The following is a 17,458-nucleotide window of genomic DNA, read 5'->3' on the forward strand; positions in this document are numbered from 1 at the left end:
TCTATATCTCAGAAAAAAATTGGTTGTGTATAGAATTATATGCTTTGTTTTAGGATATTTAAAAATTAGGAAATTATTTACAAAATACTTCCAAGTTTTATATATTCACATGCAACAGTAGTGCAAATAAGATTAGCACAATACCTGGACATCACATATACTATGTATAAAAAGATTATTATTGTTGATTTTTCTTGTTAAATGATATTTACTGAAATATATTACTTCTGAATGAAATAACTTGCCATTAAATATATATATAAATATGTATGTATGTATGTATATATATATACATATATATATATATATATATATATATATATGTATATACACTTCTTTTATAAGAGACCTTGTTTGCTTCTCTTTGTTTTGATACATTCAGGTTCTTAACTTTAGTGAGTTCTATCTCATATAAATCTAAGAAGAATATCAAAATATTTTTGCAACTCTGCCCATTAAGTTTGGGCTTAGATTCTCCTACAAACTTCATCAGGGAGATCTGATGTATGAATAAGCAGCTCACAGGTACCTTTTAAAAATTCTACAGGAAAATATTCCAGGTAGAAATTTGTGACTTCATAGTCTACACCTCAACTACAAGTATGGTTTTATGAATTATTTATACTTGCTCATTTATTAGTAAACACAATGGCACAAACTTATACTTGAATAAAATAAGTCTTGAGGAAGAATTGGATCCACAGTTCATAGATAGTTACTTGGTTCTTAATGATTGATCACATTGAAGATTAGTACTGTATTTATATAGTTTAAAATCTAATTTACACATAAGCTAACAGCAGAAAAATTAAAAGGAATATATTTAGGAATGAAAAAAGTATTATTTCTTTTTTTCTGAGAGAGTTAGAGATAAATCCACAGGATGGAATAGAATACAAGCTTAGGCTATGGAAAATTTAGAGCTCCTCCAGAAATTCCCATGGAGTCTTTAACAACTGTAATCTTCAGTGACAGCATTATCTCCTACTGTGTCAAAGAAGCTTTCATTTTATACTTCTATTTAGGTATTTTCTCCTCTTTCATTACTTAGATTTTTAGACATTGTCATACAGTTGTATGAGTCTGGGGAAGTAAATTTACAAATAAAATAGTATAGCTTTATTGAAATGTGCAATCTGAAACAGATCTGAGAAATTAGTGTTTCCCTGGCCCCAAATTCGTTTTTGCATTTTACAAAGATGCAACCCTGCCAGGCTCCTCTGCGTGCTTCATTTGGAACCTCCTCACTTCATTCATAACCCTTAGCGTTATGATTACTGCCCAAAGTAGGCTGGGAACATGCAGAGTGGCCTGGGGAAAAGCTATTTAATTAGGGCAGCTCTGTTTACACAAATACCTTAGTGGAGATATGAAGGCAAACCTAAATAAGCACTCGCTGCTTTAATTAAGTGTGTGGTGGTGTTAAATCCCTTTCACAGTTTCCCTGACAGCAGCAATATTATTTTAATGTGACATTTACTGTGTGTTACATGTTGGAGGTTGTAGATATTTTTGCTCAGAATAAGTTAACTGAATATCCTAGCTCATTCAAGATAATATTGTAGGACAACTCTTAGAGAGGTGAAAATCGAGAGGCAAACGACAGCAGTTTCCTTACAGAATATTAGAACATGCGACCAGCTGCCTCTTCATACATCATAGGCGATAATGCACTTCAAAAAGACCAGAGAGCATTTCTCTCTAATAGAAACGTTTGGTTTCTCTTTTGGGAAGACTGAGTGCATATTACACTTTGAGGACCAGGCTTGTGAGCTGGCAGAAATGCAATAATTTATTAGTTAGAATTATTGTGCCTTGCTTTGTTGAGTTTGCTTTGGTATAAAAAATTTAAGTGGACTGGAGGGTCTCATTACTATTACGCTTTACAGCAATGAATGAGTGGCATGTTCCTTCCAGTTGCAACTTTTCTCACCACAACCACTGTATGTGCAATGTGAGGTCCCAGGATGAGCATTTGGAGATCTGTGTTTATGGCTCTGCATGTTTTCCATGATGTCAACAGTCTCTGTGATCTGGGTGCTTGCCCCTTTGCAAACATATTTAAATCAACAGTAAATTCTTCATAGTTATTTTACATAGATTTTAGAGAGTTTCTGTCAGTACTAAATTAGTAGTGATATCAAGGGAAACATAGGAGGCCCAGCACCACTCTTAACTAAAGCAGTTGAGGACTTTCCCTCATCTTCCTGACTCAAGACAAACAAGGTTTATGAGTACAAAATAGAAAAAAAAATTCCAAGATTAGTTGATGTGAAGTAGAGCTAAGGACTAATAAGAATATTTTTAAATTATTTTAATTAAATTATTTTAATTCACATGTAAAATGTCTTGGTCATATTCTTCCTACTAAACTACTTTTTTCAGATCCGTACCACCTCAAAACTTTATATTCTTTCTCTCTTAGTAAACAAACAAACAACACACACACACACACACACACACACACACACACACACACACACACACACACACATACACACACCACACAAAAGAAAACCAGAATCCATTTGGTATTGGTTTCCTATTCTTAAGCTTGTGTGCTCTGTCGCTCCATTGAAATAAAACATATTTTCCTTCTCTCTGATATCCAACAGTCCTCTGCTGTATGTGATAGGTTGCCTCATATCAGCTGCTGTATGTTCAGTATCTGAGAGATCTCAGGGCTCCAGATGAGTTGAGACTGATGTCCTTCCTGTGAGGTTGCCCTCCTCTGGGGCAGAAAGAGAGAGAAGCCTGGATGGGAAAGGGGACAGGGACGGAAAGGGGGAAATATGATGAAGTATTGGGGGGAACAGGACTGAAATCCTGAGGGCCAGCAGAAAGAATGGCAACAGGCAACCTCAGGAGATTCTCCAAAACCAAACAAAAATAACAACAAAAAATAACAAGAGCAATAAACAAACAATCAGTTTTTTAAAGCATTTCAAATATAGACTTTTGGAAGGGTTTGATTTATCATCTTTGAAGAGTGGTTAGGAAATCTAAATAAAAATGATGACTACTGCTTGGCACTTGACACTTGGTAACATCACAAGGATGAGCAGGATCGCAAAAAAAAAAAAAAAAAAAAAAAAAAAAAAAAAAAAAAAAAAAAAAGTGTGAATGAAAGGAATGACAACCCAAGTGTCTTGGTTTAGGTTGCTGTTGCTGTGATGAAACAGGATGAACAAAATTAATTGGGAAGGACAGAGTATGTGGCTTATACACTCACATCATTATTAAAGGAAGTCAGTATTGGAACTCAACTAGGGTATGAGCCTAGATATAGTAGTTGATGCAGAAGATATGGAGGACTGCTGCTTACTGGCTACAACAAATGTCTTGCCCATCCTGCTTTATTATAGAACCCCAACTGACTAGTTCAGAGCTAGCCCCATCCACAAGAGTTGGGCCATCCCACATCAATCATTAATTAAGAAAAGTTACTACAGGCTTGCCTACAGCTCTCAGTTGAGGCTACCTCCTCTCTGGTGATTCCAGCTTGTATCAAGTTGTCATAAAACAAGCCAGCACAATACCCAAGGTAATATACACATAAGGTTGGTTGATTGCCACTTTACATATTTACATATGAAAGGAATATTGTATAAATGTTGGCAACTTTACTTTCACAGAAAATGTTGTTCCTGCTTCTCAGTTGACTCAGACCAAACCCTAGGGTGGGGGCTGCTCCTGCCTCTTCCTAAAGACTTATAATTGTTGATGTCTTTTTCTGCCTTAACATCACAGTTGAGGAATTTTAATGCACATCTGCTATTAAATATATTTTGTCATCATTATATTTAATAATTTAGATATAAATATTACTCTTATAAAACATTTTGCATTATGAATGTAAAATACTTACATCAGTCATTCTTAAACAAGTTTTAACTTATAATATCTGTACTCATCTCATCTTACACACAACTATGAACTATGTCTCAAAGTTTTATGATGGTAATTCTCTATCATGACACATGAAAAAATATATCCATTTGTTCTGGTTTGCTTTTTAATGGTACGAGAGATTTACAACTGCTGAATTTTTTATTATTTAATAAATATAAGATGTGCAATTGTTACCAAAGGAGGCACATTGGATTTTTTGAGGCAGACACCAATGTTTATAAAAATAGAAATCAGTATGAGAAGCATGTTTTCTCCTAGTTCTACTCATCATCCATTTCTACAATTCCCAATTTATCACACAATAAGTACTGTAATATTCATCATTACAGATGCATGAAATTGCCAGCCTTCAGTTTTTCAGCTTTACTAAAATGAATGAGTACATTTGTCTTCATTAGTTTAACATAATGCACCAAAATTGATGCAAATTATTCATTCTTCTGCAGGTCAACTCTTCCATTAAAATGCATTCTATTTTTCTTTGCATAAAGCAGCATAATTTTAATATTACTAAAGTGATTGTGCAAGTGTAAATTAGAATCTAATAATTTTCAGTAACTAAACTATGCAGAAAAAAAGTCAAATTACACCCATAGATACTATGTGTTCCTGATATATTTTAAATGTCTAGATTACATGTCACTGAAAACAGATGAGAAATCAGTAAGTTAAATCTGCTCCACAGACAGTGCAACTCTCAGCATGCTGGTACCTATAAAGCTTCCAGAGCAGATTTGATGAATTGGGAGCAACTGTGTGAGCAGCCTTCATCAATATTGTAATATGATGACCAGTTTTAACCAAACTCTGTAGACACTGGATGAATTTTCATGAAAACAGAAAATTGGTATAGATTTTATATACAAAGGTGGATCATTCAATTCATTTAGTGTTCTGTACCATTTACTCCAAGAACATAAATACAAATTCTATTTCAAATTATTTAGCCACAGTGAATATGCCAAGCAATCATTCTAGGGATGTTAGGACTCACTATGTTAGGGTGCTTACTGTTCTAATGTGATAGGTACATTCTTAGCATGCTATATGGTAAAAAAGGGCATCATAATGAGACTTACTCATATTCTAGTGTCATCTATGTGTCTCAGGTACAGTAGAAAGTTACTGTCATTTTGAATAAATCTTATTTACCTTACCCAAGGTCTTAAACATCCTTTTGTGATGTTAGATAATCTAATATATAAGTATTATTCAAATATTTAGTCAAGTAGACTTTATTATATAATTTCATACACAGGTTATCTAGACCTAATTGTTTGATAACTACAGATAAATCAAATAAAATTTTTATATAAAACATTCTACTGCTTGATATGAATATAGAAATATAACTGCTATTGTTAAATCATACAAACTCTTTTATCTCATTTAGCAATATATAATATATATAGAGAGAAGAACTTAGATGAACAGCCAAGTTGATTAGACGATACAGAGTTTCTATAAGCTCTCTACCGAAAATATGCATAGCTTCCCTTCTAATTATGTACTTCAGATAAATATTGTATTTGTTAGTTGACGGATCTATATTGACACACCATCACACAAAGTCTTTAGTTTACTTTAGGATAGATCCAACATTGTGTATTCATGAATTTGAAGGGCTATGTAACCATTAATATCATCACTGTAGTATCACTGAGTATTTTCACTGATCATATTCTGAACCTTGTCTATGTATTTCTTCTTCCCCTTGAATTTCTTGGCAATCATTGATAATTATACTGGCTCCAAAATTTCTCCAGATTCCATGTGCTTGTAGCCAGGCCTTTTCCACTTAACATTTATGTAGTAGTATGTATTTGGACTATTTATATGTGCTATCAGACTTTATTTTCAGTAATTTTAAAGTTAGGAGCATTGCCTGTTTCACCAAATACTATACCGTATTTATATACACATCTACCAAAAGATACCTTACATGCTTCTACAGTTTATTCATTGTTGATAAAGCATCTGTATACTCCATGTCTAGGCTTTTATTTAAATATAAAATTTCAACATCTTTAGGTAAATGCAAAAGGGCATAGTTTTTGAATGTCTCAGTAAAATATAGTAAGAAGAAGATGAGATAGAAGTAGGACATAGTATGACTTGTTTTTGATATTATATATTTATTATATTATATTAAGTAGCTCTTAAGTACTATAAAAAATTTAAGCAAAGAATGAGGCTCATAGATTTGAATCAATCAAGCAAAATACATGATTACACTTATGGATTGCACAAAAGATGCTCACATGTTTCCAAATTACTTAGCATTCTGTGATGAAAATATAATAAACTGATGAATCAATTTTTAATATAAAATTACTCTTTCTTGTTGTCATTTATAAAAATTACTTATATTCAAATTATATTTAAAGACATATAAGGTGTAAGGAGTGATGTGTATATTAATACTGACTTAGTGTTTATTTAAGTGTAGTTGGAAATGAGCTCATACAAATTACATAGGTACACATAGAAAATCCTGAATTTCAATGACATATATTAAGGTGATCATGTATAATTGCCAAACATATTAGATAATGCTGTAATAGATACATTTATGGCTTATAAGTTTAAGCATATAAATTGTTGAAGGTCAAACAGTAAATAAATATTATTTAATTTCTGACTGCATTAACACATATTATGTTTATTTTGTGCCAGAAATAATACTAAAAAAAGATAAATTTTTATCACTTTATAATTTGTAGTTTAACAGAGTAGATAGCTATTAATCAAATATTGTCAGAAATAACTGCACAAAATAAACTATGACCAGTATTACAGTATAAGAAAACAACTGCATCATGTTTTCAAACACAAATATTAATCAAAATAGAAATAAAATAATATAGAATGTAAGTAAAATGCCAATAATTGATACAGCATCTGCATTAACATTTCTTCAAGAGGATCACCATGACCTAAGGGATCAGACGTTTTCCAATACTGAGGGACCATGATATGGTCCTAAAGTTAGTACTTTCACCATGGAAAGGATAGCTCAAAAAAATATGTAAATCTGTTCAAAATTTTTATGCCTATACCGACCAAGTACATCCATGCCTATAGGAATTAAAGACTCCATTCATGAAACTGAGTATGGCCAGCAAAATTTTCACTTAAACATAAAACTTAATGATTCTGGAATCAGACAAGTTTATTTTTCTACCAGAGGTTTAATTGTCAAGGCACAGAGTGAGAAAAACTTAAGTTATTAAAATAAGCATATGAATTTATAAACAAATTCCTCAGCATACTGTTAAATTAAATAAATGAGAACTGGAGAAGACTCAGTATAGAACCTTTTTCTGCCTGACAACCTGAGCTATATCTCCATAAGCCTCACGGTAAAGGAGAAAATAAAATCTTGAAAAATCATCCTTTGAACTCTGTACACATGCTGTGGCACAGTCCTCTCTGTACATGAAAATTAATGTATGTATAAACAGAAAATAAATATTTACTTTAAAAAAGAAATAATATTAATGATTGTATAGTTGCTTACTTTGTTCCCGCCAGCACCCCCAGAGTTGAGTCATATGCTGACTTAAAGTAATTCATGCTTGAGGGTTATAGTTTTAAACAGTTTACAGAATAACATCCCTCAAAAAGAGGAATGATTACAGGTAATTGATCTTGTTGAGAAAAGTATTTACAATTCTCTATGGATATAACAAAATGTCATCAGTGGTTATTTTTTGCTACATAAAGTTAACACAATAATAATAGTAGATTTTTTTCTATGTCCCTTGACATATGTGGTATCAGATTTTTTTTTTTTTTGCTTGATTAGCCAGCATGAGGTATAGGATATATGTCATTGAAAATGTATATATACAATTTTATTTTGAGATCTTTCATAACATTTGTGCCGCTATTTCATCAGTGAGCATTTTCAAAAGCAGGTTATTTTATATCTTAAAATTTCTTAACTGGGTAAGATTTATCATTAATTTTCTCTGGTAGCCTGTACTGCACATTCTAGCACAATGAATAATAAATAATAAAAGTGAAATATTAACTTGAGAATTCTTTTACATAAACATTTGGTACCGTTTAGGAATGATGCCTTACAGACAATGTGGAGGATAACTGCCAGCCTGTGGTATTTGTAAGGGATTATGGCAACCCTTTATCTAATAATTTAAAAAGATGTAGCCAGTTCCTAGGATTAGCTTAGTCATTTTGTAGGATACAGTGTTTAGCTGTGGTGAGTCATATTTTAAGGTAACATATACATATATACTATATTTTATTATTATATATCTAATATATAATATTACATTTAATATTATTATATTAAATAATATGCTAATAATTTAATAATATATATTAAATATTATAATAAAATATTAAACATCTGTCTCACTGTCACTGTCTGTCTGATTCTCTGTCTGTCTCTCTTTCATTGTGTGTGTGTGAGTGTGTGTGTGTGTGTGTGTGTGTGTGTGTTTTAGGAAGCTTCTAGAGCAGTCCCCTTTAAAGGCCCTGTGTGTTAGTTATCCCTTCCCATATTCTCTTCTCCATCCTGCCCTGCCAACGTCCTTTCTCTTCCTTGGAAGATCTCTTCCCTCATCCTCACTCCTAAATGGTCATATAACCTCTCTCCGTATTCTAAATAAAACATAAATATCTAAAGCATAAAAGCTAACATCCACACACAGGAAAAAATGCAATGTTTATCTTTCTGGATTTGGAATCAAATCTTGATAAAAGAATTCAGAGAGGTAAGGCTGGCCTTGAATTTACTCTATATCCTGAAATGATCATACATTTCTGATTTGCTTGTCTTCACTTCCTATGTGCTAGAACCACAATTGAGTACCTCTGTGCCTACTTTATCATTTTTAACAGAATCTGAGAGGATTGTGTCTAAGATTTACCTTTTTCTTTATTTTGCTAAGTGGTCTATAAGTAGAGACATCTTTATTATATTATCATTTGCAGCACTGAATTAAACTTTAAAGGTTTAATGTTTTTCTACAAGCAGAAAAGCTATACATGGTAGTTTGTACCCCTACCCCAAAGAACATATAATATAGTGTTCTGAGAAGAAAGTTTAAAAACAAACTCTTTCTGTAGGAATAAACAAGACCAGTCCTTTGTGGCAAATCTTGAAAGGTACAGGGAGTTTGATATTTCTGTCTATGCTCTGGCTGACCATTCTGTTAGCAAGATCATACTTACCATGCAGTGGCTTATGTCTCTCTATCTTCATAACCACAAATACTAAATTTCAGAATTATTGTTATCTTAATTGTAAGGAATACTATCTAAAACTTAAAACTTAACAGCAATTAAGATATATTAACATTATTGGGCCATAGGCACCTAAAATTATAAATAACATTGCCATAATAGTTTTTATAATCTCACGTTAAGCAACCAGTGACATTTTATTGACATCAAATAGAAGAAAGCAAATGCCTAGTGTCTACAGAGTATGACATGTCATTGACACCTGCTGATAATCATGGCAAGCTTAACATACTGGTTTAAACTAGAGGTCAGATTTCCCCCAACTTTCCTAGAAGTAGAGAATGCTGAATGAAAGCAGTGTTCATTTTTACTTGCCTGGGTGTTTCTTGACAAAACTCTGTACACTATCCATTTCTTTTAGTGTCTTTCTAGTTAATATCCTATTAATTAGCCAATACTCCGAGTCTTTATTTTTGATGAAGTCATTTTTTTGTCATCCAAAAAAATGTATTTGCTTGTCTTTGTGATCAAAAAATCCATCATTCTGTAATACACACACACACACACACGCACACACACACACACACACACACACACACACACAAACATACACACACACTAAAAAGTCTAGAAATCACTGGCTTTACTTGCCTTATAAAATTCTGATTCTTGTGTTTTTCTACTCTGTTTATTGATATTAGGAAGCATTTGTGAATTTTCTGTTCTCCAGTCATGATCTGTATTCGTACAACGCTGATCTCCTTGAAATAGTTAATGGGCATGCTCTTTTCTTAGGTTCTCCATATCGAGACAAAATCACCATAGCAATTCTTCAGCTGCAGGAAGAAGGCAAGCTGCACATGATGAAGGAGAAATGGTGGCGGGGCAATGGCTGCCCAGAGGAGGAGAGCAAAGAGGCCAGCGCTCTAGGGGTGCAGAATATTGGTGGTATCTTCATTGTCCTGGCAGCCGGCTTGGTGCTCTCAGTTTTTGTGGCGGTGGGAGAGTTTTTATACAAATCCAAAAAAAACGCTCAATTGGAAAAGGTAAATGTCACATTTTTGCAATTTAAAACACTGATTTTTCTTCTGATAAAACACAAGTAATTTGTTTTATGCTATTTCCAACCACAAGAAATGCTTTGAACTGTGGCTGTTAGTTGTCTCATATTATTCATTCTATAACTAAAGTGTATATTTTGTGAAATATATCAGTATATTTCACAAAAACTCATGATCATCATCATAATATTTAAATTTATTGATATGTTTAATTGTGAGTTGCAAGAAAAATGGAAATTTGTCTAATTTAGGACTAAGTAAAGAGCAAATATATATATATATATATATATATATATATTTATATACATATATATATATTAAGAGAAATACATATTTACTTGACATTCAGTGCTCTTAAATTAATGGAAGGATATTGTTACTGAGAAAAGAAAAATCAGAAATGGTATTATAAAAGTAGAAATGCTCTGCCCAATTAATCTCAGGTTTTAAGAAACAGCCATTTGAAGCTAAATAGTAAATACAGTTTAACTTCAGTAGAATTACTCTCAGATTTTTTGTTTGAACAATTTATTTTGCATTATGAAAACTATTCTTGATTTTCCAAATTAATATATATATGCAAATATTGTAGTTTGCCACTGCACATTTTTCTCAATTAGTTCTTTAATTACTATATTCACAATCTTTATGAAAATATGTAAAACCACAAAATTGTCTACATGATTTTTCTCTGTACTTTAATAAGTCACTTGTACAAATACCTTTGTATTCTAGTGTAAAAATTTTGTGATCTTTTAACGTCCATATTTCTAGTTCTACAATCTCTTTGGTTTTCTAAGTATTATGAAAAACATGAAAACCACAGATTGGACACATTGCCTCTGTGTGCTCATTTACATCACTGCATTGAAGTGAGCAGCAATTTTTCTATCTTCCAGTGCTGGGTTTAGTTTTCTGTATATAGCCGTCTTTTTTTTTAATAAACATATAAGTTTTTGATATTTATTCCATGTATGAGATTGAGCTTGTCTCTTTAGTATTAGAAAGTTTATCAAGTTTTATTGTTAGAAATACAATGCAGAAAATGGAATTTAAAAATATAGTAGGAAATGGTAAGACATGTAAAATGCATTCTGCTAATAATCTTTGAAATGTACATACCAGAAATTATTTTTGTAAAAGTATAGTTGACAAATATCTTCCTTTAGTTTGGATGATTTAATGTTATAAATTTTTACCAACTCTTGAGCCTGAAATTTGTATATAAAATGTCTTAAAATTTTACTTGATTATAATACTTGACACCTTTTTACTCATCTTTCACAAATGAATATTTTGAAAAAAATCTGACATTGTCATGTGTAAATTTTGAAAATTTCAGACATTGATAGAACTTATCTTCTCACACCATTAAGGTTTTATATTTCTGGTATCATGGCTAAGCCAAATTCTGTTATGTTAATATTAGCTACATATAAGTACACTTTTGTTATTCTGGTCTATTCTATGATGTGAAAATGGGTTGGAAAGCAAATTAAAATGGCTAGCCAAATTTTAAAAAAATCATCAAGATATCAATAGACATTTTTCAATAATTTGCCAAAACTGGTTTTTGGATACTTTAAAATAAATCACATATTTATGAAGTAATATTAAGTTTTCTAGTGAGAATGTCTAACTATCCATATGTAATAATTCTCTTAAGTCTCTTAATATTAAAATAAAACAAATTGAATGTAGACACTACTGGATTGTATTGTCATTATGTCTAGATGTTTCTTCATTTGATTTACCTGAGCTGTGTTCTCAATAATTAAAAAAAAAAGATCATTTCTTTCCATTAAAACTCAAAGAGTGTGGTTATTTAATTTTGAAAACAAATCTACATGGTTGTTATCAACTCTAACTGGTTCAGTTGGACCCTTCAAAATGCCCAGCTTCAGAATTTTGTGGCCTTATTATGACTTTTAAAAAATGATGAAATAGGTTCATATTTATTGATATGTGCTGGAGAATGACTGTGCTAATTGAAAGTGAACAATATTTGGCCAGATCGTGAATTCTCACAGTATCTATGTTAATTTTATAATGAACCCAGGTTTCTCTAACTCTGTATAAGAACCTGCAGCAAATGTCCTCGGCCATAGTTGTAGTTTTAGTTTATTTCCAGTTTTCTCAGTGCTCTTATCACTTTATAATATCCTCAGGTTACCAAGGTCTTACCTTTTATTTTAACAGGAGTGACCATTGCCCTTCCTCCTTCCTTGAATATTTATCTCTACCAGTAGTTTTAGACCAGGACGTTAGATTAGTCATTATATTGAGCAGAACAGTTTTATCACAATAAAAAATAATGTGTCTGGTCTCTTGGCATAAGCTTGCTTCTGCAAGATATAGGTGCTTTGTAATAGAAAAGAAGGTGACCTGGGTATTGTTTTATGCTGAGGTAGCTGTATGTTGCACCATTTAAGATATTCACCCCCACATTATGATAGTTTGAAGGTGATTTTTCTCATACTAAAATGTACTCAAATATTATGCCTGTCTATTAAGCTACCCAATTACATCTTCTTACTTTTTAATATAGTTGCATTAACATTTCTAATTTCAATATGATTCTTTCCTTTAGAATTAAAACCCTAATTCACACCACCCTTTTGAAATCTTCAAAACCTTAAGCAGTACCCGATGTTAAATTTTATCTATCATCTATCTGTCTGTCTGACTGTCTATCTATCTATCTATCTATCTATCTATCTATCTATCTATCTATCTATCATCTCTCTTTCATATATATATATTTTTTATACTTCTATCAATCTGGTATTTCAAATATAGCTATCTTATTTTTATTATTTAAATTATTAATGTAGATCATTATAGGAACCCATTTTTAAAAATATAAAATGGGAGTTAACACTGTTTTTATATAATTTAATATATTAGACTAAAATTATTGATTTATTAGTATTGATTTCTCCTGTTTATTGTGATAATTTTGATTTTGATTTTATTTATTTATTTATTTCCTGGAAAAAGTGTCTGGCTAGATCATGCAAAAGCTAATACTATTATTAAGCATACTTCTTGATTTTACTGTGAACTATATCACTATATCAATATATATATTTCGACATAAATTAATTTATTATATATTTGTCATTCCTTTAGCTTAGATTTTATTAATAATGTTGAAAAGTTTCTTAGTTAATTTTTTTTAGAAAAGAATATTTTTTTAAGAAATCTGCAGTGAGTTATTTTACATGTTAAAACAGAAAAGAAGTTGTTATTCTATAATCAGCTCTTAAATGCTTCATTGTCAATTTTCCCTTCATCTTCATTCACTCTACAATATTTTAGTATTTTATCAAGAATTAGTGAATTATACTTATTTGAATGAGCTGTAATAAATAATATGCATAAATCAAAATTTTGTGAACAGCTAATAGTATATGTATATTAAGATCTATAGAAATAATAATAAAATTATAATGATAGATACACCATTTAAATATAAAAATTAAATGCCTTTGATATCTTATATTCTAAAAATTAAATTGAAACTAATTTGGAAGTAAACCTTCTTTGTATCACTGATGTTTTAACATTAAACAAAAGAGGCATGTTAAAAATAAAAGATGAAACAGAGAATGTGGACATTAATGATCTAAAATTTATAAATTGTATTTTTAAATAACAACTCAATGGTATAATTTTCAAAATAACTAATTTAATATAAATATAAATAGTAAGTTTATTTATTTTAACTTTTGATAAAGATAAATCTTTATTTCTTTTTAATATTCCAGTATTTTATTTGGCCATTTAGAATGGCATAAAAATGTTTTACCTGGATAAATAATTTATAAGTAAGTGTATTTGATTTTCAACTTAATTTTGCCTTTTTTTCACTTTTTATATGTTGTCTGAGATTTTAGTAACTATTAAATGTGATTAAAAATTCAAAGAAACTATTGCCCATTTCTGAAAATGTTTATTTTTATTAGATCAATGAATCACTCCTTACAAAACTCCTCATATTTAAAGGCAAATGCTTAACAGAGAATGTTGATTCTCAGAAAAGATAATTCAACAGTTAAGATTATTGTTGGTCTCAAAATGAAACTGGATTCAGATATCAGCACCTACCTAGTAACTCTCTTTCATCTATAACTTTACTTTTAGAAGGACCCAATAACTTCTTCTGTTCTTCATGGGTGCCACCAATATAAGGCACAGATTTATAACATAAAATATACCCACACATATAATAATGACTACATAGTATTTTGAAAGAATTTTGACTCTTTTAATTGTGATGACTTAAAAAAAATTGTGAGACACTAAATTATCATAAAATTGTTTCTAACATAATGTTAATTTTTTATTCATTTATTATTATTATTATTATTATTAGATTTTTTAACTTACATTTCAAATGTTACCCCTTTTCCTGTTTCTTATCTCAAGCATAAATACACTTTTTAGCAATTTTGACATTGTCTTTCTTTCAAGAGAAGGCATAATTCAGCCTTATTTTGCTTTTTAGCTAGAAAAATAGAATAACAGTTTCTCAATTATTTGGCTTATATAAGGAAAACACATTTCATTATGAAGCTAAAGAAATTCCTGTACACATTGTTTTATTTTGAACTCTGTATAGAACATACTGAATTCCTTGAAATAAAAATATAAAACGGTGCTGAAAATATTAGCTTTATCATTTTTTAGTACAAAACGTAGATGATATTAGTGTGTTTGAAATCTAAAGAGTAAAACTGCATGCTCAGATATTCAAATTATAATGTGTTTATTCAGTCCTGAAAAGTTCTTTAAACTTTTCCAGACATGTTTAAAGAATGTAGTATCTTAGAACTACTAGAGACAGTTTTTTTAGTTATGCCCACGTACGTCAAAGTAGTTGTTGCTAAGAAAATACTGGCCAGTTTCAAACAAGAAATTTATGTTATATTTTTTCAGTAAATCAAAACAAAGTGTTTGTCTATACATAGAAATGCTTTATTTATAGTTTTTAAAATATATATAAGACTGCTGTAAACATAAGGGTAGATGTCCAAGATAGTAAACTGCTCAGTGTAATATCTGTTAAGGGGAAATTGGAGTTATTTGGTTTAAACGTGCAGGACAAAAGATCATGAGTTATTAACAAAACAACACATTTCAAACTGAGGGAATTACATTTTATCAACATCAAAACCTAAAAACGGGCTGTTCTCATATCTTCTTATGTGTTACTTTCAGAATTTTGAAGGATTAATGTGACAGAAGTAACGCTTTTAAAAAATTTCCATATTTATAAAAAGTCTAGCAGTACAGAAATTGTTCACAAAGATTTTAATCCTGCATTTACATTTTACAAGTTATACCTAAATAAAATGCAAGTAACTATGCTTTTAATTTTGTATCTATACTTTTAAATTAATTCTAATTTATTAATTTACTTGACAACCCTATCATAGTCTCTACTCTCAGTCTTTCCCTCTCATCTTACATTCTGGCAGCTATCCCTTCCTCTCTTTCTCCTCAGAAAAGGCTATGTCCCATGGATATTAATCTGATTTGGCATGCCACATTGCTATAGGACTAGGCTCATCTATTGTGGAGAAGCAAGGCAGACTGGTTAGGGGAAAGAGATCCAAAGGCAGACTAAACAGCTACATTTGATGATCAATATTCAACTGAATTTAAATGTTCAAAAGTTACAAATTCTAGGATGAATGTCAATAGAAATATTTTAGTGGTAAGATATACAGTTCTTTAGAACTCAAGTTCAAACTGTGAGTAAAACTGGGTAAATGGTTAACTTGGCATTATTTTTCTGTCAAGTCTAGGAGTAGGGTGTTCTTTTGTTTCCCCATTGACAGACATTGAAACTAATGGATGAATTTAAAACTGCCTTTTATGTAAACACCAGTTATATTAAAACAGGGCACCTGCCTTCATGTTCCTCTCTAATATTACAAATCAGTTAATGTATTCTTGTCAATTGATAGGAATAACCCATTTTCTTTATCACTTCAAACTATATCCTAAAATTAAGGCTGTACCTTGATAAATAATTATTCTATCTTATTTTTATAAGTGGTTTTGGAGTTTTAAGACATAGTTCCTCCTTTAGATTAAAAAAAAAAAAATACCAAGACCATTTAACCTATTATTTGCAAAATGAAAACATGCATCTTCTGGGTTACTAATGCTTTCCACAACCTGACATGTTTAAGCAATTGCCTCCTTTGGAAAATGTGTGTGGGGGGGTGTGGGGGCATTGTAAGTTCATTACATTCCTCTCTTTCCTTTATCCAATTGCCCCAATTTCATATTACTCTTTTTCAAATTCATGACCTTTTTTTTTCATTATTTGAAATTACATAAATATATATATTTAGTGGTTTCTTTTCATTTCATTTATGTGTGTATGTATCTGTGGACCCTTGAATGTGAATACAAGTATTTGTGGAGGTCAGACATTTGACCACCTTATGTGGGTCCTGGGAACGGAATTCAGGTCCTTTGTAAGAGCAGGAAGCACTCTTAGCTTCTGAGTCATCTCTATAGACTCTGTTAACATGTTTTTTGATTGTTTCTTTTCCCCTGAAGTTGCATTTAGAACATTTATGAGTTAGATTGTTAAACTGAAAAACATGTTAAAGCCTTTGATCATACTCCATTTTTAATTATTTTGGTCACCAATGTTTTAAGCACTGATTTTAGAAATTAAACAAAAACATAGAAAGACAAATCATATTTGTAACTGGGTTTATAATTGCTTAGGCTACCTTTATTGCAAAAATGAATCAATATATAGAGTTATGAACTTATACATAAAATGCTTCAAAGGATGTGATTTGAGATTGTCATTTCTTACAGACTTGCAAAGAAAGACCCTTATGTTAAGAATGATCTCACTCACGTGTAATAGCTAAAGTTACTGATAGGTTAGAACTAGAGTCTCAGAAGTTGGGGAGTAGAGCCTGGGGAAAGTGAGGGTGTGATGAACACTGGCCAGCAGTTTATGTCAGTTCTTGGGTCTCCCAATTGTTTTTGTGGCTTAAAAGTTAAGAGTTTTAAAGTAAAAAAAAGATCATACTTAATTAGAATCAAGCATTTTTATTTAGCTGTGATATGAGATTCAATTGTTCTGTTAATATTATGGTTAACAATGATAAAGTTGGCACATCTTATCTACTTCAGCTAATAATGAAAGCTTCCTGAGCCTGCATCCTGGCTGTGTGAATGGGGACTATTAGCAGGAATGTGATGATCAGCACTTTTCTTCTTAAAAAGCATCC

General features: G+C 30.9%; 1 protein-coding gene across 2 annotated transcripts in view; it reads left to right on the forward strand.

Moving 5' to 3' along the window:
- Positions 1 to 17,458, forward strand: part of GRIK2 (glutamate ionotropic receptor kainate type subunit 2) — a gene marked incomplete at both ends in the record, with an annotated part of 685,772 nt that overhangs the window by 662,903 nt on the left and 5,411 nt on the right. For both annotated transcript variants that reach the window (XM_080937894.1, XM_080937895.1), the window contains one exon: positions 9,922 to 10,172. In XM_080937894.1, coding sequence (XP_080794020.1) covers positions 9,922 to 10,172 — 251 coding nt within the window. The remainder of the gene's footprint in view (positions 1 to 9,921; positions 10,173 to 17,458) is intronic.

Source organism: Micromys minutus, assembly GCF_963924665.1.
Source record: "Micromys minutus genome assembly, chromosome: 25".
Classification (NCBI taxonomy): domain Eukaryota; kingdom Metazoa; phylum Chordata; class Mammalia; order Rodentia; family Muridae; genus Micromys; species Micromys minutus.